The sequence below is a fragment of the Aptenodytes patagonicus genome, chromosome 1, assembly GCF_965638725.1.
Source record: "Aptenodytes patagonicus chromosome 1, bAptPat1.pri.cur, whole genome shotgun sequence".
NCBI lineage: Eukaryota > Metazoa > Chordata > Aves > Sphenisciformes > Spheniscidae > Aptenodytes > Aptenodytes patagonicus.
In genome coordinates, this window is record NC_134949.1 from 160,365,026 (window position 1) to 160,386,196 (window position 21,171).

Below are 21,171 nucleotides of genomic sequence, written 5' to 3' on the forward strand. Positions count from 1 at the left end.
CAATCAACAAATGTTTGCAAACTCTGACTGCTTTCCAGAGTCCTGCTGTTTCCTCTCATATGAAAAACAAGTGATACCAGATGCTGCAAGCAGGAAGAAATAAAATTAAATTAAAGAAAATATAATGGAGTAAAATGTGTCGTTCTAGAAGCAGGTTGAAAAGTTAAGCAAATCTTTCCAATAGGATGCTCCAGAAGCATTTAGGAAACAAAGATGTGGTTCCAACAAAGCAGATGGTTAAAATTCTCCAGCAACGTCCTCTCAAAAAGCTGGTGCTGCAAGCATGTTATCTTTATGGAAAACAACATCAAGAAGGCGACTTGTATTCAAAAAAAAAAAAAATCAAGTTCTATAGGTGAGAAACCCTTTCAGATACATTGTAAGAAACATAATGTAAAGCTAACAAACAGCAAGTTAGGACAATATTGGAGTTTTCCAACAGATCACAGCTCCTAGCAAACAATTCCAAGTGAATACACTTTTTAACCACTGAGAAGTAACAGCAGTAGCTCTGAAAGCAAACATACAGTTTTTAGACAAATCTGACCCATAAAACAACTACTAAAAAGCACTTCTCATTTAAGAACAGACTGAAAACACTTATTTTGTACAATCAGTCTGGCAAGCCAGATTTGTTTTACACAAGCCTTTGCAAGGTTTCTAGAATAGCCCACCTTATTTTGTACAAACATTGGCATGTTGCCCAATACCACACACCTGATAAAGCAAGACATGTACAGTACATACTCCTCATATTTAGTGTTCTGCAACATAATTAGTTTTAGGGTACCCAGACAATAAATTCAGTTATGAAGATTGTTCTTAAAGCATGCAGCAGTAGCTTCCACAATAGCTTTTACCAGCTATAAAAGCAGTTCCTTCCAGACAAGACATTCACGCCATAATCTCTAACTTCACACCATCTTTTAAAATGGAGTTACTACAACATGCTTCAAATAAAGCCATGATGTAACCTCTGGATCGTACCAAAGCAATGCAAGTTCTGCTTCATGGCAACTCACCACCCTAAACTCCACGATTCTAGTACTTTCCGAACAATTTAACCTACACAGTCCTATGTAAAGCTGTTGTGGCTTCCAACACAAGATTGTCTCCTTCCCAGTGCCAGCCTGCCGCCCCAGCTATAGGCCAAAGGTATTCTCTCCAAATCTCTTTCAAGCCAAGGTGAGCAGCTGTGCTCTCTGCAAGCTGCTCGAGCAAGAAGTTCTCTGACTGTCAAACAAGCCACAGCTCACCGCCTCAAAAGGCAGGCTGCGTCTGCTTGCATAAATTCCCTTGGAGAGACTGTTTTAAAAAGGCAGGAAAAGAAAAGGAGGAGAGCGTTTCATGTTGTGAGGGGAATTTCATGTCCTTCATTAACTCACAGGAAGGACACCTGAGGCTTCCTCTTTAGGACTACAAAGCCACCATATTCTACAGAAACAAAAGAAACGTACAAAGATGAAAAAGCTGTCTTACTATTAAAATCAGGATTATTTCAAACAAACCTCAATGTACCTCACTTCGAGCATCGCCACAGTTACCTGAGGGTAGACACTGTTGTGAAAATATAATTATTTCACTTGGGTAGTTTATCTAGTGAAACTATTAGTATTCAGTAGGCAGTGAGGACACTTCTTGATGAGACCTGCCTTAACTCCTACCAAGAACAGATTCAAACTTCAGAGCAATTACAGGCAGCAATTAGGTGGAATTCGATCCAGCTTCAGGAATTTCAGTTGTGAAGCAAAACCACCAAGACCCTATTTGAAGGGCCAAGCATTGCAGTGCAACATTACCCCACCAATTCAAGTCTCTTCAAGAGACACTAGTAGATGTCTGACAGGCTTTACTGCAGATCAGCAGTCTGCAGGACCAGGTAGCCCTGTCAACGCTAACACTTTCCATTATCAGATCTTTTATATTCTCTTAAGCTTTCCTAAACTTCAAACATTTGGACTAGTATTTTTCATGTAGTGCATGTGCCTCACGCTTCACTTTATCATTATCGGTATTTTGTACTGAACTTCCCTATCCTGTCATTACCAGAAATGACACCAAGAAAACAATGTTTGCAAGAACTGAATTTTAGGAAATTCAAACCTTCAAACAATTAGCTCCCTTTGCTTTGGAGCAGAATTTCTAAAGGCTCTCTACCCTATCAAAATTTCTTTCAAAAATGTACCAGAAATTGTCCCTTAGAAAAAAAAATCCACCCAATTTTGACCAGCTTGAGACCCTTTGGCTTTGTTTTGTTCATTTCTTCTTTAAACTAGTCTATACACATGCTCAGGACAGACAGCGCATGTCACAGATTCACAAAGGAGTCCACTTGCAAAGCATGGAGCAGAACACTTCCTGGAGGTCTCACCACAGTTAGGACGCTAATGCCAAAAGAGGGAGCCTCCAAGAGAAAGCAACTGCCCAATTCAAATGCCATGAAACAAAAGCTAGATCCAGAACTGTGGAGCTGGGGGTGGAAGAATGACATCGCAAGGCTAAGTTTCACCTAATTTTAGGAAACTGTTTTTCATGTCTGGGTCCATGCTGTCTCCTTTTGTATCCCCAGAGGGACATGCATCCCATAGGTCATCCTCTGGAGAGGCTTCTGTTGTTGACTATAAAAGGAAGCCTCCATAACTAACTTTAGCTGCAGTCCAGGAGACAGCTGAAGGGAAGGGAAGGATAGTGTTTCAGAGAACTGCAGCCTTTGGAAATCCCTCACCTCCTTAACCATGCTCTCAGCTACAAAGTTGCACCCTCCCTTTCCCACCAGTTTTTGAGCTCACCACCCCCTCCACTGTAACAAATTGAATTGGCTAAAGGCCAAAGACTAAGGCAATCCATGTTTTTGCTGGGGTAGTTCTCTGCTGCTTCAGAGGCCTGACCAGCACCAGAGCTGGTCTACAGTAAGTAGCAGGAACAGACAGAAAAACAGCTTTCTCTTTGAGCAGAGGTGGCACTGACTTACTTGTCTCAGAGACCTCAGAAATCAGGGCTAGACAGCTGATGCTAGGCTAGGAATGACAGGAGAGAAGAAACAGAGAGGCAAATCACTTGTGAGAACGTGCAGAAAGGCAGATCAGGACTCAAAACCCAAGTGGGAAAACAAAGCCAACAAGAAAGGGAGAATGAGAGAAAACAAACAGGAACAGTTGTCAAGAGCTTGGTGTAGAAGCCAAGTCATGTCATCCCTCTGCTATCAACAAATACTTAGAAAATGCAGCAGTTGAAAACGTGCACATCTCTTCCCAGCTTGGCACAAAGAAGAAATATGAGCTTACCACCACTAGCAGATACACTGACAGTTCAGGTGCAGAGGCTGAGCAGGAGAGACAGCAGTTCCGCTCCCACATGTCAGCATGCTGCCACAAGGAGCTTCCCACCACCACCCCCCGCTCCTTTTTTTAAATCTAGAATCACTTAAAGATGATCTGCATATTCACTGTACAATAATCAATTATTACCATTTCCCTCAAGATCTGTCCCCATTCAGTACGTAGGGCAAGGCTGGTGAAAGGATCAATCAGGAAGCCTTAAAAAAGGATTTGCCCATAAGGGCATTTTCCCAAGCCCCAAATCTCTCCCATACAGGATGTCCTCCTACCCACCACATTCTATACATTAGTCAGGCAAATCATTTCACTTACCTGGATTAAAAGCAACTTCAGAAAATGGGTCCCAGTTTGCAATTTAGCTCCAAAATGAATTGAGTTTGCAAAACAAAGAGGCTGGTGCAGCGGTGGGCAGTGCTAAACTAGTACTGCCACTCAGCCAGAAGCTCACAAAACCTACTCCTTTAGATGCCCATGTCATTTACTGCAGAAATCAGAAGGCATGGTAAGAAGCCAGCAAACTGCGTGCCTCACAGTGAAACCAGCTGACAGTTACAGCAGAGAAATTAATTCCTCTATCTACCACAATATTGCTACATCACTATTAAAAAAGTCATCTCATATCATTTGAGTCGATCTATTGCTTGTCTCCTCAGCTGCTCAGAAACCAAGGCTTTTGGTTAAACAAGTTTAAATGAATTTGAGGCAACACTGTGACTTTGCGCCAGCCCCAGCTCCCTCCTGACCCCCCCAGTGAGCCAATTCAGTGGGAAAGAGAGCAGGTTAATAGGGTTACTTCTACCAGCCCATCTCCCTGTACCACCTCACCTCAGAGTCTGCCAAGCACCTGTGCTAGAAGAGGGAAGGGCAAGGAATATGCAAGCAATAGCATGAGTCGCTGCTGCTGCACTGCCGCAATAGGTTTAAGCTACCCTAGGACCACGGCCTGGCTTCAGTCCGCTCTGCGGCATCTTTAGCACTCACAGCTGCAACTGAAGTCCACGGGAGCTGTGTCAAACTACAGACACTTTTGCCTGCAGCTCAAGCACTGTGAAATAGGGATAATACCACTCCTTTATAAAGTCTTAAAACCAAACCAAAAAAAGTTTGTAAATATCTGACACTATTGTGGAAAGCGCCACAGAACGTCCATGCAGAAGGTACTAATTCTGCCTCCAGACTAAGACTTAAATCATATCCAAGAAAAGTCTGAGACCATCCAAGGAACAAAGGAAGAGTGCTGAACAGCCTTCCAGCTGAAAACAGGCAAGGTTCCTACAGAAAACCAAACAATTACTTATTAGCACAATACACATACAGAGGGGGCCCAATAAAGCTTTGTTTCAGCATAACAATTTTTCTTTGGTCAAAGCCTTAGTAGCATCCTCAACAAAAATGGATTTGAGGAAAGCGTGGTGCGCAAAAGTTAGCCTATGGTTGTTCTGGTCCTGAAATGCTTCTACAATGTAGACAAAGATAAGTACCCCACTTACCCGCTAAACTAATAGAAAAACTGATTTATTTACAACTGTGCAAAACAAGCCCAAATTACACGCTCTTGAGCGTGTCAACTAGGAAAAACAAACTGCAGCATTTTAAGTTACAATATTCTCTCGTTTCTATCTCAAAGAGTACTTCCCTGAGATCTGAGATTTTTGGACTGCTCTAAAGGCACATCTACATTTTCTTCTGCACTTGCTGACAACAGCTATAAATAAAATTACAATCATTCACTTAATTCTGAATGATATACTGACATTTGAAAATTAGATACTTCTAGCAAGCAATATTAACAAAAAATTAAGAGATAAGCCATCTTAATAAGCAAGTACAGGCAGGAAAAAAAATCAACAAGCTGACAGGCATCTTTGAAACTGCAGGGCCCTCCAAGCCAACTAATTAACTTAGGCCATAAATAATACCTAGATGCGGTCAATTTAACTATCAGCAGTTTGCAATATCAAAGTGAGCTAATTACAACAACTTTGTATCTTAACAATGAAGAATTGCTCTTTCAGTTTAACTGCCAAGTACAGAAAATACTTTAGCTGAATTTATACATGAAAGTTATCTTTTGCAAAATGTCATGACACCAGGGTGAAGAACTAGCTTAAGGCAAAGGGTGTGAAAATGCATTTTCTTGTAATTTACTTTACGCTGCTCATAAGCCTGCGGGGTGGATGGATTTAAATGGCCTATTTGAATAATGATTAGAGTAGTATATATTAACATCCTGTTCCATATTTGTAGTTGAAGCACTTTTCTAAACATTTGGTATCAATCTTTAGGAAGAAAAAGTGGGAGATTACCCTATCTCCACACACTTAAATGCTTTAACATACGTGAGAACAAAGAATTTGATCAAGCAACAGAAAATTATGAACTATGTCTAAAAGCAGCCTCAGTGCAGAAATCATGACAAAACATGGTAATCAGTTGAAGTGTACATTTTGAAGGCACTCTATGTAGTAATAAACATACAGAACATGCAAGAAAAGAAATGTTTCAACATGTTTTGCATGGAAAACCAGTTAATTTAACAAAAAGGAAGAAGTATTTGTGCCTGCTGATTTAAAACAAACTGCTTCTAGGCACTTTCTGCTAACATTTTAGAATTAGGAACTGCCTTTTTCTTAAACTTCATTTTTATTCATTAATTAAGTGAACAAGTGTGGGGTGTGATAAATTCCACCCCCTCTCCCAGTCTCTTTGCTTTGTACTGAATGAATGAACTCAAAACATTTGAAGAATAGACTGATCCAGCTGAAAAGTAAGTAAAGGTCTATTTATTCTAGGTTGGGTTGCTGCTGCCAAAAGAGGAGGTCCCAGTCCCCTCCCTTCTCCGCTGTGTCCTTTGTGCCACAGTCACTCAATTGATCCACTCTGATCCAGTTCAGGGGGTCAGTTACACTGGAAGAAAAAAATCTAACCCACCAGAGACTGGCAGGGAAGCAATGAACAGTTAACTGGGAGTCTGGCAGTTCATCTAAAAATAAAGCAAGGGGTGTTTCTGCTCATATTTTGTTAGAAATAAACATGCAACACAGCATAAACTCACCTAGATGAAGTAAAAGTAATACTCGGGCAGTACATGCTTGCTGCCAGAGTTGTAAGGAAAGTCCAACACTGAATTGGTGGACACCTGGCTAGGGGTGTTTCCACTGCAGCTCACACTAATCTAAACCAGGATGCTGCCACAGCCTAACACTCCCTCCCGCTCCCCGACCAACCAAACCAACACCCCCCCTTACACAGACAGATGCTTGAGCAATTGCCCATCAACAGGATTCTCAAAAATAATTTCTTCTGTTTGAAAATTGGAGGAGTATTTCAAATTCCATCCAGCTGGATGGAATTTGCTGCTGCTGAAATATGCAGTCCTGCTCCTAACAGGTGTCCCTAACTCCTCCCTTGCACCAACCCTGGCACTCAGACCCTGCACTGAGGCAACCTGGCTCACCACCAGCAGTGGGCGTGGGGGAAGCACAATTTTCTGTTGTTGATGGAGTGTTTTTTCTTCTCTCTCTCTTTTTTTTTTTTTTTTTTTGACAGGGTAGGGAGGGAAGAGGTTGAATTTTTGCGGATTTACTCAGCCAGCTAGAAATGGCTATGGCAGGAAGGGCAGGGGAGAGCAAAGGTGGGAGCAGACCTCCCCTTTTGGCAGCAGCAAGCAGTTAAATTGGCTCCCCTTCTTATACATAAATTCACCACTGGTTAACGTTACACCGAACCACCAATAATCCCACCATCAAATATTTTTGTGCTTTTTCAATTCAACTTCATTTTCTGGCTTCAGAGGAAGCTGTCTAGCGCACAGCTATGCACAAAGCCACTCAACACCCCTCGAAGCTGTGCTCTGCCATGCTCAGTCACTGCCAGGCGGGCGGGCGAGGGGAAAGGATTTTAATCAGTGCTCAAACCCTGCCCTGGAACACCCAGAGTCTCCATTCTTAAAATTTTTCAGAGGGGAGCTCCATGCAAAAAAAAAAAAAAACAACACCAAACGAAAGAAAAAGGAGTGTTAGTGTTTTCAGCACAGAGACCAGAGTCCTATTTAGACAAATCTCAGCACACTTAAATCACCCTAAGAACTGAGGACTATTTAATTTGTTCCAATACTGCAAATGCCATTAAAAGAAAAATACCCCTCACACACCCCCCTTCCATTCATCTGCTGAGTGATCCGCATGAAGGAATCAAACCAGTTAAGGCCCCTTTTTGGAAAGACCAGAGAAGAGGGGAAAAAAAGGAGGGATAATTTAATTAAAGCTAGGGCAATGGTTTGTTTTTCAACAGTACCAGCCTAAGAGGACAAGAGCTACTGCTTTTGCTGGCACTTCCAGCTAATAATCCCCTAAAATCATCATGCAAAACAGCCTAGGGGTTCTTGTGAAGCAAGAGTGGGCATCACGGGAGAAGACTTGAGCAGGCAGGAATTTCACAAGATATTTAACCACCACTAGTCCTCTCTGACAACCACTCTAATGCCCTCCTCCTTAAGGAAAACAAGTCAGGGGTAGAGGGTAGAAAATAAGACAGTGGGGGGCAGGGGAATAAAAATTTAAAAAATAAAAAGAGAAAGTTAAAAAAAAAAATCACTCAGCATTACCAGGAGAGGATCTGTGAAGGTGTGCTTCACCAACAGGAAGTACACCAGCTAGTAATGGCACATATTTGTTGTTGAGTTTCCCCCCCCCTCTATTTTTTCCTTTACTATTTCACCACCTAACACAGTCACACTACTACACTCTACCTTCCATAGGGCTGATGAAGCAAGTAGCATTGAGGATTCGTATTGGAACAGGGGCTTGGCTCAGTTTTTAATGTTTTGTTTCTAAATCGGACTCAAAAGCAATTGCTACTTAATAGTTTCTAAATACTCCATTCAAAGAAGTGCAGCCAACTGGATGATGAAATAGAGCAACACTCTACACTGCACAAAATACACAACAGTCAAAAAATTGGAAGAAGTTTTTTGACTTCAGCTGAAGTTTAGGGGGAAGAAGGATTAATCAGAATTTAATCTGCTAAATATGAGCCTCTAGCCCCAGCCCTTCAGGAAGCACAGGGTACACCAAGAACACCTCACCCCTTCCCCGCTGGCCCCAGAGAACAGGGCAATGCCAGCCTGCCTACTTCTCCCAGAGACACTGCAGCTCTCTACACTAACCCATCCAGGCAAGTGAAGAGGGTGGCTGCTGGGCTGCCCAGACAGGCTCTCCCCACTCCCCCCAGCAAAGGCTGCCAGCGGGGCAGAACCACCTCAGGACACCACACAGGCAGACCGCCCCGCACCAGAAAGGATACCCCTCTTCTTTCCAAGCCACCAGTGCTCAGGCTCGTGTATTTGCGCTTGGCCCACAAGATGGCACTGACAGAAAGACTTTGCTCCCTCTTTTTTCCTCTCTCCCGTCCTCCCTCTGACACCAGGCTCACCACTGGCTCTGGAACGATTCAGAGAAGGACTGCCACCTACTGAAATATCACATCATCTTCCCACTTAGCCGAGTTGCCCTCCTCACCTGCCCTCAAGTTACCCAGTCAGCTAGATCCTGCTCGCTTCATCAGACAAGTAGGCAATGGACTGAGGCAACAGGACTCAATACAGCTTATTTTCGGTAACAAGAGTGCAAGGTTTTCAGCGCTACAATTTTCTCTGTTACCTAGAATTTTCCAATATTTCCTGAAAGAGGTAAAGACATGGAAAAAGCTAGCAGTGTCAAAAAACCTCGATGCTTCCCACATAGGCAGACTCCAGCTCTCAGTAATACTGACAGGACCAGCCCAGCATCTGGTGAAACATCTAAACACAGTCAACTACAGCGAATTAGAGGGTTCAAGCTGAAACGTGCAAGACCTAGAGCTATCTGGATGTTCAGCTGAACACAGTAAGGTAAGATTAACTCCCCTTAAGGAAAAGGAAAAATCACCACATTCTAATATGCCTTTTCCTTTCAATTAGAGGAAGTGAGGGATGCACTTTTCTCCTCTCATCAACAGTCTTGCAAAATCAAGCCTGTGAAACCTCCTCTCCACAGCAGAGTGCTATCACCTTTCCCACACGTGCCAAGACATTTACATGCAAGCAGAAGTCAGGAACAGTTGCAAAGCTGGAAGCATTTAAGAAATCAGAGCAATTCATAGAAGATCTAGATTTGATACTGCATCACCTTCACATAACTGAAGTGATTTATGTTGACTCTTAAGTCCCAAGTAAAATCGAAAGAAGATTCTCCCAATACCACAGTAAACAAAAGCAGCAGCCTGTTTTGCAGAGCTGGACACTCTTCTGCATAGTCCTCATCTCAGGTAATCTTCAAAACAACCGTTCTGCTAGAATTCCTCCCTTGCCGAAGAGATGCAAGATAGTCAGTTGTCACAAGAGGAGAAAATTTTCCAAGTTCCTGCAGAGACCGAGCACTGCCATCTCCTATACTGCAGGATGCACTTCAGCTACGACGACCTTATTAGTTCAAAAGCATACGTTAAAAACATACAATGCTACATCATTAGATCTGCAGGTACTCAAGTTTTCTTCGTACAGAATATCAGCACCTATAACACATTCTGTATAGAAGTAGATCTTTTGTTCACCCTCTGTCACACACAGGCTTGGGAAATTCAGCTGACACCTAATAAAAAGGTAACTGTGTTCAGTATACACAAGTGTAGTTGTAGAGTGCAAGCTTTATCTGCATTTCTATTTTCAGTACATTTGCCAGTGAAAATTTCTTACAAGTCTTCAAAAATACTCAAGAGAAGTGTGTGTGTGAGGAGAGCGTCCAAGACTTCTGAAGTCCAACTTCAGAAGTCATTTGTAAAAACCACAACAGCAATTAACAAGACCACAGCCATCCTCTGTGAAAGAAAAAGGCAGGCAGGCCGGCCCCGACATGTACACTAGACCTGCCTTCTAAAACACACTTCACTGCTCAGAACTCACCTCACAGCAGGTGCAACACCACCCTGATGCCATCTCTATTCCACCCTCTCACCACCCAACCTACCGCGCCTGCTGCCACTCTCTTGCAAGGAAGGATGGAGCAGCTCATCCGCTCTCCTCCCAAGAGCTGTCTTCACAGCTGGCATCCCAACCACCCCTGCACAGCTTGCTCCTTGCTCAGGCCTAATCGAAAGTCCCTCCTCTCACAGCTCTCACCCTTCAGAAAGCCAGCAGATGAGCCCTTCCTCACTGTGCTTCACACCAAAGCGCTGGAAGGCGTAAGAGGGCTAAAGAAATTAGAGAGCAAGAACTCCTCTGACAAGTCAGAAGAACAGTGTAAATCAGCAAGCAGCCTCTGCATTCTCTCCCTTTTTTTCCTTCAGGGGCTCTGAAGCTCTGCCCAAAACCCTCCTCGCCTCCAGTCCTCTCTACCCACCCTTTTCTCCCAATTTTCCTAGTTTCCACACTTGCCCTCACATGATTAACTCCTCTTCTATCAAAGAAGCACTGAAACCCTTTTGTGAAAACAATTTGCTATATTTGAGCATAAGATTACAATGCTGAAATCTTCTGTGCATTCTAGATTAATAGTGCAATACATTTTAATTGCTAGATGAAGGTTCATTTTATTCTTACGATCCAAATGAACGCCACAAATGAAGCAGTTACACAGGGGCCTCTCCCAAGCCACACAGCAACTCATTCGCAAAACTACTCTGAACAGATCTATACTAGATAACATTTACAGCAAAGTGCAGTGTATCACTGCAACTCATCTTGTACATATTGACCTCCATGACATGACTGAAACATTTTGGATAGATTTTGACATGCCAGACTCACCCTCACATATGGTCCACACAGCGAAGACAAACGGATCTGCACCTGTGGCAGATTCACCGTGTCAGACGGACTCTGTACATGCACAGTCACTTACATTTTTGTGTTCAAAGTATCACACCAGCATGCAATACAAAAGAATTGGCAGGAATGAAAATATTTATGGTCCAATTCAAAATTTCTGAATTATTTTTTACTTGGAAAATATTGAATATAGCCTGTAAGTAGCCAAAAAAAAAAATACTAACACATTCCCCAACCATGTTTGTTACAGCACTCCTTACAAAGGCACACACTTTTAATCTACTTTTGTTATTCACTAGCTTTTTTTTTTTCCCCCCAAAGTTGTCTTAAAATTTTTCAGTATCAGGTGCTTTTGAACACGTACCCCAATAAGAAGCAGCATTCTTCCTATTTAATGAAAGCCACTGGAATCACTTTAGTCAAGAAGTGATAGCACACCACCACACTACTGGTGATGCAACAAGCTTGGCAGAACCACAAGAAATAAATTCTCATGGGAAAAGAAAGAAGGTTTAAGTGAGCAGGGAACAGTGTGAGGATCTGAAACACTACCATGCATATTCATGTTTTAGACTGTGTCTTACTGGATAAAACTGTAACAGCTTCTGATACCACCATTCCTCCCTGTCCAACACCATATGTTCCTGCCTCTCTGTGTCACCTCCTCAGCTACCATGACACCACGCATGAATGGTATACGAGATGACGAACTGGTTTGACCTTACGGGGGGGGTAGGGGGAGGTGGTGCGGGAAGACTATTTTTCCACCATTCTATTTGTAAGACACCCTTAAAGTAGTATTCAAAGCCTTCTCCTCAATGGGAATACAAAGAATTTGTAAACACATGAAACATGGTCACAGTCCTAGACTACTTCTTTGTGCATCGTAAGAATCCTTCACATCATAAAATGAAGCCATTCTATAAAAAGTAATGCAAATAGTCAAGTAACAGCATCTTCCTGTCTTAGAAAGGTTCCAAGATGTGCTAACATGGCCTTCTAATCATGCAAGTCAGGCTGTACCTTTCTATTACATGTGATAGGCAAAACAGACCAAAAAGAAAAGACCTGAGGACGAACCACATGAAACACTGATTTTCAGAATTGGCATATTAACACATGAGAAAAAGGACAGAAATCGAGGGGGCAGGGGGGCAGCAGTCATGTCTTGGGAGGTCAGTATGTACAAGGCGAGTTGCAGTGACACACTGTGCTTTGCTGTAAATATTATCTAGTATAGATGTGTTCAGAGTAAATTTGCAAACAATTAGAAATTGGGGGGGAGGAACACAGTAGATATATCTTTTATTAAAGATGTAACTTCTTTGTACAATTTTTCCCTTTTTAAAGGTCTACCAGTAAGATCTCAGCCTCCAAATAAAACTTTCCAATGTGTGGTCTGTAAGCAAAGAATGGTAACTTCAAAACTCTGGAAAACATTTATAACAAAAAATCATGAAGGCGTTCGGCCATGGCATTCGGCAGCACACCTTCTAGGTTAGAAAGACATTCTGTCGGAATAAAACCAAGATCAAACCTAAAGAAAATACTGTTCTTGACAAAAAAGACAATCGTCTGAACAAGGGCTGAAAGGAGTAGGTGGGCGATTGAATTTCTATATCATCATCATAAGATTGGCCTAAAGCTCTTCACTACTAGAATCCTAGTCATTCCTAATTCACTAACAAATGTGAGCTACGTTCATCCATGCTCGCAGCTTAGCTCTAACACCTTCCTTATACAAATAGGTCTTTGAAAGCCAGCTTGCAGAATACCTTTCCAAGGCCACAACAGTAGTAGGACTGTAGCCATAATGATCTAAAGAAGTACGCAAGGCTCAGAGAAAAGGAGCGTCACCTAATAGATGAACTGCTATGGTCGGGGTGGGTGTGAGGGAAGACGACAGACGTGCAAGCTTGCTCCCAAAAGATTAGCTGGTCTAACAGAATGACACTGGCACCCCTTACAAACTTTTCCCCAAGGCTAGCGCTGTATTATAGACAATTATAGACATTTGTATATCTTGATATAGTTCAGGGCTCTCAAGATTTAATATCCCAAATTTGCATGCAGTGTTCTGAACCTTAAGGGCAAATCCTTCTTATACAAACAACAGGATCTTCTTAGACTGCATGAGACTGCCAGGTTTGCTTTATTTCTTCTTTGGTTAGTTTACTGTAGAAATAAAATCCTGGTTTTGGCATTGCTGCCTCTGTAATAAAATGACCATCCTGAATCCCAGAGGCAAGCAGGTCTCTTGGCAGGTACGGAAAAGGTTCTCAGATCCATGGCTTGTCTATCTTTTTCCATTAGCCAGTTGCCATCTTTCCCATCAGTATAAAAGTCAGAAATACAAAACATTTTTGAGCTCAAGAAACCTGTTAACATTAGATACTTGCAGACAAGCAGGCATTAATCTTTTATTTGATGAAAGCCAGCAGAAAAGTGCTGCAAGACACTACTCGTGGAATTTGATCACGTAGAGCTTGGTATTGTTCACAGGATATATCAAGTGTTCTGCCCTTTAAACAACAGACACTAACACAGTTTTCTGTTAACCTATTTTTGCTTATTATTCTACATTTAACTGCTCCCCAAACAAACTTCTCTGCTGTTGAACTATACAGTGATTTCTCTAGGGCCTCTTTTTGGCCCTGCAAGCTGTCAAGCAGCTCTGGTCAAAGAATGAGGAAAGACTGCGTTATATTCAGGAAGCTGAAACTCCTTTGAAAGAGAACAAAACTAGAGTAACACGACACGGGTACAAGATAATCATTATGGCAAAACTTATTAGGGCTCAGATAGGAACAGATGCTCTGTGACCATCACCTTTTCATTTTTGCCTCTTTTGCCACACTTCTGTGGAAGATACCGTATACCTGCAATGAGTTCCGTATCAACTACACATATCCACCCATATTCTTCTAGAACAGAGTCCATCATGTACAACAACTGCCTAGGACCGTGTTTTGAAAAGTAGGTCATTCTTCTCAGAGGGGATTACAGCTAAATGTCTTCCCACCCACAGATAAAACTAGGGGGGAAAACAGCCTTTAAAGCAAAAATGGCAAAAGCAGTATATAGCAAATATCCTCTGCCTAAGGAAAAAGCGCACAGCAAGTTGTGAACTGACAATGTAGGCAGCTATTCTACAGTCCCCTCTATCTACATAGACATTCATCATAGGCAGTGAAGCTTTAAAGTAGAATAAACTACTCAACACTACAATTATTCTAAGCAAACACTAACGGTTTCCAGAAGGGAAAAACAATATGGAGTTGCAAATTCAGTCCCTGGTTGAGGTCTTAGGAACATTTTTTCATTAACAGGTCTCAGCTCTTCGTATACGAAAAACCTGTATTAAAAAAATAATTTAAAAAACAACACTTGCAGAACATTCTTCTGGTTATTTCTTCAAACTTGCTCTACTTTACCAACCCAGATTTCATCTTACAAAGGATTGCTGCAAGCTCCAGATTAAGTACTCTTTTTGGTCTGGAACACTTAAACATCAAAAAAATACCGGGGACTGTGGGAAGGGAGCCACTGGTTTCCTTTGAGGAACAGCAATCCTTCTCATTAGAATCTGAAATATCCTTTCTGAATATCCTATTATCTTTCTAACAGCCCAAACTTACTGGGAAGTAAGAGGAAGAACAATAACTTTCAGATACCAGAACATTTCCAAACCAACAAAGTTTCTCACCTCCGCCCCTTATTTTTAGAGGTAGGAAGACACCAGTCATCATGTCCTCTAATAAAAGGACACCACAGAGGAAAGCATCTCAAAGAAGCCACCTACTGCCATGCAACTTTCCATTAACCACAGCAGCTTATCGAAGTTCTCAAACATGCCATAACTAAGTCTCCAAAGTTGGAACCATACAGAGCTCCAGCACAGCAAGGAGCTCTGACACAGTTTCATAAAAATATAATTCTACTACTTCCAAGATGAGTTCAGATCTGGGAGCAAAAAGTGCTTGTGCAATGCTGAACCTAGGCTAACCAAACTAGTACCGTGTTTTTACCACACTCACAAAATTACATACAGAGAAATCACCTGATCCAACTACACATAACTGGGATTCAATGTCAGGCTCAAGTGCACCCCTTGTAGAGCCATGCAGACTCCACATTGCGGAATACTTGTTAGGAAAAGCACCACATTAGTGCACAGAACAAGGTCACATCTCCCCACACCACTCTAGAGCTTCCTCTGATACCTGTATTATGAAATGTTTTACTATTTAAGGTATCACATACACATCCACCACTTTGTCAAATATTTATACTCACCATTAACTCTTTATTAGCTAATCTGCCCACTCTGAAAATATCCCCTTCACTGCTTCCAGAGACGCTCTTCACACTCTTCGCTCAATGCAATCTCTAAACCTGATCGCAACTAAGGAAGCATTACATAGACGCTGCACAGAGGAGCTATGGCATCTCCCCAGTTCCCACAGCGAGGAAGGCAGAGATCCACGAGGGCTGACTCACACCTTGTTAAAGGAGACAGGACAAAGAGCCCAGGATTAGCGGATGGCCAAGAGGCTCCTGCCAGCTACTCACTGGTTGAATCCGGGTTGCCATTCCTCTCATCTTTGGCCGCAGCTAGGGGCTTGGAAAAATTAATGAGAAAACAACAGGGAACGGCCAACGTACAAGCCATAAATACACACACAAGAAGTTCTATAAGCCCAAGCATTTATGCCCCTTCCTGCCAGCCTCTCAACTCTTCTGGTAGCTTGGGAGTAATTCCTGTTCCAACACGCTGAGCTGGAAGCTACTGCAGCCAGTTACCTCCACATAAGAAAGGAGTTTCCGGCAATCTTGCTGAGAAGCCCCTAAGGCCAGGTTAACAATTTGACTATGCCCAAAAATACTCAGCCTCTGAGAGTAAAACCAAAATTATCTCTTCTTTTAATCATTTTTCTCCACCTTCTTGTCACTCCAAGGAAAAGAGCTGACAAAGGCTTTCTAAAACTACAAAAGAGAGACCAAACTGCAATTCTGTGACTATTCCCAGCCTGTCACAATTGCAAAAACTTCAAGCTTAGTGAAAGACCCGATGTAGGAGATGAGTAAAATGGGGGGGGGGGGGGGGTGGGGGTGGGTATTAATGGTATTTTTTCCCCTCTTTTGCTTTAACATTTGCAATACTCAATTTATTTCTGAATTGAGATTTGAAGTACCTCCCTCCCCAATTCTCTCTAGCCCATGCATGTCTACTACTTGAATTTTAGATCAGCTCTCACACACGAATGTTCAAAACATGAAATCTTAATGCGGCCCTAGAAAAGATAAATGGAGAACCAGCTGCTTTAAGGCAAAACAGAATGCTTGAGATAGTGCAAAGTTCACCCCAGAATCTCATTGCAGAGTATTTTAGAACTTAATTTGGTTTTGTCTCCCTAGAAGATTCTCTATTTATTGGGGGGAGGGGGAGGAGAAAGGCAGGTAAGAACATAATGTCTTATTTCACAAGGAACAGTGCTAAAAGCTGTCTTAATTTCCATCTTTCCCCATGATGGAACCTAAGATTAAATGCAAGTCCCATAAGTATCATTAATTTCACTAATGATACTTCACTGTTTAGAGGCCTCAGGAAAGCAATCAGGGTCTTTTTAATGATATTCTGTTATTGCCTGGCAAAATTACAGGCAGGACCAGAGGTACTGTAAGAACCTGAGAACTAATTAAGGCAACACTTCACTAATTTAAGTTCAGAAGCACTACAAACCATTTTTTCCACCCAAAAAACGCCTCTGAGAACTGAAATTACAATACCCCTCACTTTCCAATGCAAAGAAGCTAGAACCTGTTTTTAATTGCTTCGGTTCCTTCCCACGCACACACATCAAGTAAACTCGACAGCAGCATGTACTTGCTGTAGCTAAATATACTGGTAATATATGACTACCTAATTCGTAACCCTGTGAACGCATGTTTGGAGAAGATGGCAGTTTGCTGGGCTTTTACATAACATAAATTTAACAGAAGAAACAGGACCTACCATTTTCCTTAATTAGTATTTCATTTTGCTGTTATCAACTTAATTTCTATAAGCCCACTCCGGCGCTTCAGAACCAGTTTCACAAATAAATCGGATACAATTTATATGTTTATTACCAAGAATCCACTTGAAAAGAAAAGCAAAGGTTTTACCCGCAATGGAGCTGAACACACCCCCACACACCCCCCCGCCACACGGAGCCCCGGCAGCATGTCCCCGCTTTACACTGACAGAGACGGGGCGCACCCTCCCTCAGCGCTCGGTGAGGAGAAGCGAGGCCCTTACATGCCCCTTCCATGCGGTACAGCACATTTTGCACTCACGCCGCCAGCAAGCCAAGCCATCCCGCGGCGATGGAGGCCCGGCCGGGGCGCAGCCGCCACCGAGACCCATCGGGCAGCGGAGAGGCCGCGGAGGCGGCCCCAGGTGGGCAGCGGCGGCTTCCCCCACCGCCCCCCGGGCCCGCAGCCAGGGGAGGGGCGGCCGCCACCATCTTGTCAACCGCCCGCCACCGGCCGCCCCCGCGTCCCCGGGCACAAAGGGAGGGCAGCGCCTCTTCCCGCGGCGCCGGGCGGGCAGAGGGAGGCAGAGAAACCCCCCACCCCCGGGGATCGAGCCGGGCACCCCCAGCCCGAGCACCCCCTCTCCCGACCCCGCTGGGCGCTGCCCGCCCCCGCTCCGACTCACCTCCAGGCGGAGGGAGGCACCGCAGCCCCGCAGGAATTCGCGGATGTTGCTCAGGCACTCGCCCTCCGTCCGCGGCTCCGGGTACACCTGCAAGAGAAGAGGCGGACGGCTCAGCGCGGGGACCGGCACTGCCACGGCACGGCACGGCGGTCCCCGCCCCGCCGCTCCCCTCACCTCCCGCTCCCTCCGCAGGCGGCGGCGGCGGCGCCGATCGCTCCCTGTGAAGGGGTTGAACCGGGAAGTAAACACGGAGCACAGGAAATGGCGTGCGAGGGCAGGGGGCGGTGGGCAGGAGCGCGGGCAGGGGCGCCCCGGCCAGGCGCGGCCCCGGGCGGCTCTGCCCCGCCGCGGGGCGGGCGGGGAGGGGAGGGAGGCGCGGCCCGGCCCGGCCCGGCCCGGCCCTCCCCCGCCCCGCCCCGGCTGCAGCCGCAGGCCCGGCCGGCGGAGGGAAGGCGTGGAGCCCCGCTGGGAGCACCCCCAGGCCTCGCCGCTTAGTATTTTTTAATTTTTTTTTAAATAATAATACACACACCCCAGTGCCGTTAAGGGTTTGGGCTGCAGGGCGAGGCGAGGCGGGCCCTCGGGCCCTGGGCCGTACGAGGGGCGGCCAGGGGACAGCCCCTCCTCGGGATGGCGTCCCGCCCTGGGCCGCAGTAAGAAACGATCACGCACAGGGTATAAACGCCCACGTCGCGGGTGGCCCGTGTCGTTTGTGCGGCTGGCAGTGCTCCCGTTGTTTTGACTTCAGTTCACCCTTAAATATCGGTTTTCTAACAAGGAAATACATGAGAAATGCCTCAAAGACTTAAGTGGAAAAATATCAGTACCCAGAGTTAATAATTATCTACCGATTCCAGGGTCCAACATTAACGAGCGTTGTTTATCTGCAGTTTATTAAACAGCTGCAGTCTCTTCCTACCCCAGAAGAAAAGCAACTTCACAAAGAGGAAAACCTTGACTGAACTTAGGTGAAAAGAGCTTTTGGCAACGCAGCCATGTGCTCTCTGCAGTCGCATTCATACTGCCTTCAGTTCAACCTCTACCCTGAAAGTGAAGTGTAGACCTTCCACGGAAAAGCAGCCAGCCCCATGGGCTTCAGGGCTGTCGCGTAACTTAGCACAGCTTAACTCAAATTCTGTGTGCACATAAACATCATTTCACAATAAATTCATTGATTTCTATGAAATAGTTTAGCAAATGAAGCATTGCCCAAACTGAGAGGTAAGCAGAGCTACAGCCTTGGACACCTCGTTCTGTTGGAAGGGGAAAGCCTAGCACAGAAGAGAACTACAAGTCGCTGGAAGCTAAGGTGGCAATGCGCGGCGTCATGTCCTTTGATTACGCATTACACTCGGAAGGAAGTTTTGTTAAATGCACACATATGTCAAGGCTACATAAACTCACAAGCCTGATCCACCCCATAGCACTGGAAACTGCACATAAGGTTGACTCCAAACATTGCATCAAGCTGAAACCAAGGTAGTGCCTTCCCATACGGTTATATGGTATCAAAGATATCTCTGACCCCATGATACCACAAAAATTAACAAATGCAACAGCATGACAGGGTGAACCTGGTACGAAGAAATTTAAAACACAAGTCACTATCATTTTCTAAACACATAATTCAGATGAGCTTTAAATGAAAGCCACTATTTCGTAATACAAGGAATTTGGTAGCGATATGAGTTGAAGAATTTTCCTTCCCTCAAGCAAGTGCGTACACACACATACCAAACTCCTCAAATTGTTTGGTACTATGATAAACCACTGTGGGTTAAGAATAACCCTTTTACTACACTAAAATGTAAGGGGAATGCCAAAGAAGTCTTATGTGAGTACAACAGCCCGAATCAGTAAGTTTTGAAAGGATACAAGCAGTGAGAGAACCCTCCTGGAAACACCATGAGCTTCATCCCTCTTGCTTGTTATACTTTTTGATTATTAATTTACTTCTTAATTCTACTAAGAAATCTCAAGCTTAGTCAATCATGCCAACGTCCCTTGTTAGAACAGGTTCCTGAGAATCCTATTAGTATTTCCACGTTGATGCTTCTAGTATGCTCCCTCCTCCATATTCCTAATATTTACGTAATAATCATATAGTTGCAATTTGTAACTTTTGTTTTTAAAACTCTTTGCATAATAACTGGGTTTCATCTCCCTTTCTAGGTCATACTTCCTCATCTCTTTTTTTGCACCCACCGTTTTCTTGGTTGCTTCTGCTTCATTCATCAAGGCCTCTTTTCATTCTGAGAAACCTTAAAATTACTTCTACTCTCCAAACAAGAATAATCTCTAACAAGAAATCAAAGTAAATCTAGATTTCTCTTAAAAGAAACAAATGTCTTCTCTCATAACATAATCCACCTTAACACTCTTTATTCCCAAAGTCCCCAACACATTAAGCACAGAACTCGGTAATTGTAAGAAACCCAGATACATGTACTACTACCTCATAAGAGACTGCACATAATTCATAGAAGACTGCACAATACCTGGAAATAGGCCAAAAAAAAAGGGGGGGGGGGGTAAGGAGGGACATCTGATTAGAGGAGAGCAAAAACTTCCAATTAAAGATTAAAGAAACAACAAGCAAAGAAAACCCAAACCCTGCAAATTGGCCTCTGTGAGGTCTGGAAGTTTAAAATACATGCCAAAAACACGTCTGTGAGACCTCAGCCCTACCAGCACTCTAATGCATGTTTCCAGTTAAAAATGATCTTCCCTCAAAAGAATAAAATAAGGTACAGTAAATCTTTAGAAATGCCATTTCTTCTCTCACAAAACAAGGGAAAAGACTTCAGGGGCGATGCAAGAAGCAGGCTCCGTTTTCTCAGCTCTGTGGCTATGGTGGCATTTTTATCCAACAGGAGACAGAAGCATATGGGTAAAGAATTTAAAAATATCTTAGCATTTGTATCCTGCTAGAAATTTAAAGTGTTAATGATCCCATAAAAAGAAGCAAACCCGTTAAGTTATTTACCTGGGAAATCTTAATGTGATTCTGGCAACCTTCTCCTACAGATGGCTGAGAAACACAGTGAGTGAGACCTGAGTAACAAACTCAGCCCCCCTGACAGAATCTCAAAGTGCAATCATGCGGGCCAAGCCCGTGTTAAAACTCACACTTACGGTATATGACCTCCTTTACATACAGTTATAGGAAGCTCAGGAGCATGACCTCTCTCTCATAGATCACATTTATAGCCCCACAGACTATTCAAAATGTAACAGAACATAATGCAAGCAGGCCACAGGCAGGTAAGTCCTAGACTGCCTGAAAGATGACAAATACATTCAGAGAGAAAGGATAAACGAAATAA

At 43.6% G+C, this 21,171-nt stretch overlaps 1 protein-coding gene across 3 annotated transcripts in view; it reads right to left on the bottom strand.

The window, feature by feature from the left end:
- ARHGEF7 (Rho guanine nucleotide exchange factor 7) overlaps positions 1-21,171 on the bottom strand; it is a 129,066-nt gene that overhangs the window by 95,207 nt on the left and 12,688 nt on the right. For 2 of the 3 annotated variants that reach the window (XM_076360892.1, XM_076360895.1), the window contains exon 2: positions 17,846-17,932. In XM_076360892.1, coding sequence (XP_076217007.1) covers positions 17,846-17,932 — 87 coding nt within the window. Of the gene's footprint in view, positions 1-17,845; positions 17,933-18,019; positions 18,086-21,171 lie in introns of those variants that run through there. The other variant, XM_076360912.1, reaches the window with a different exon arrangement.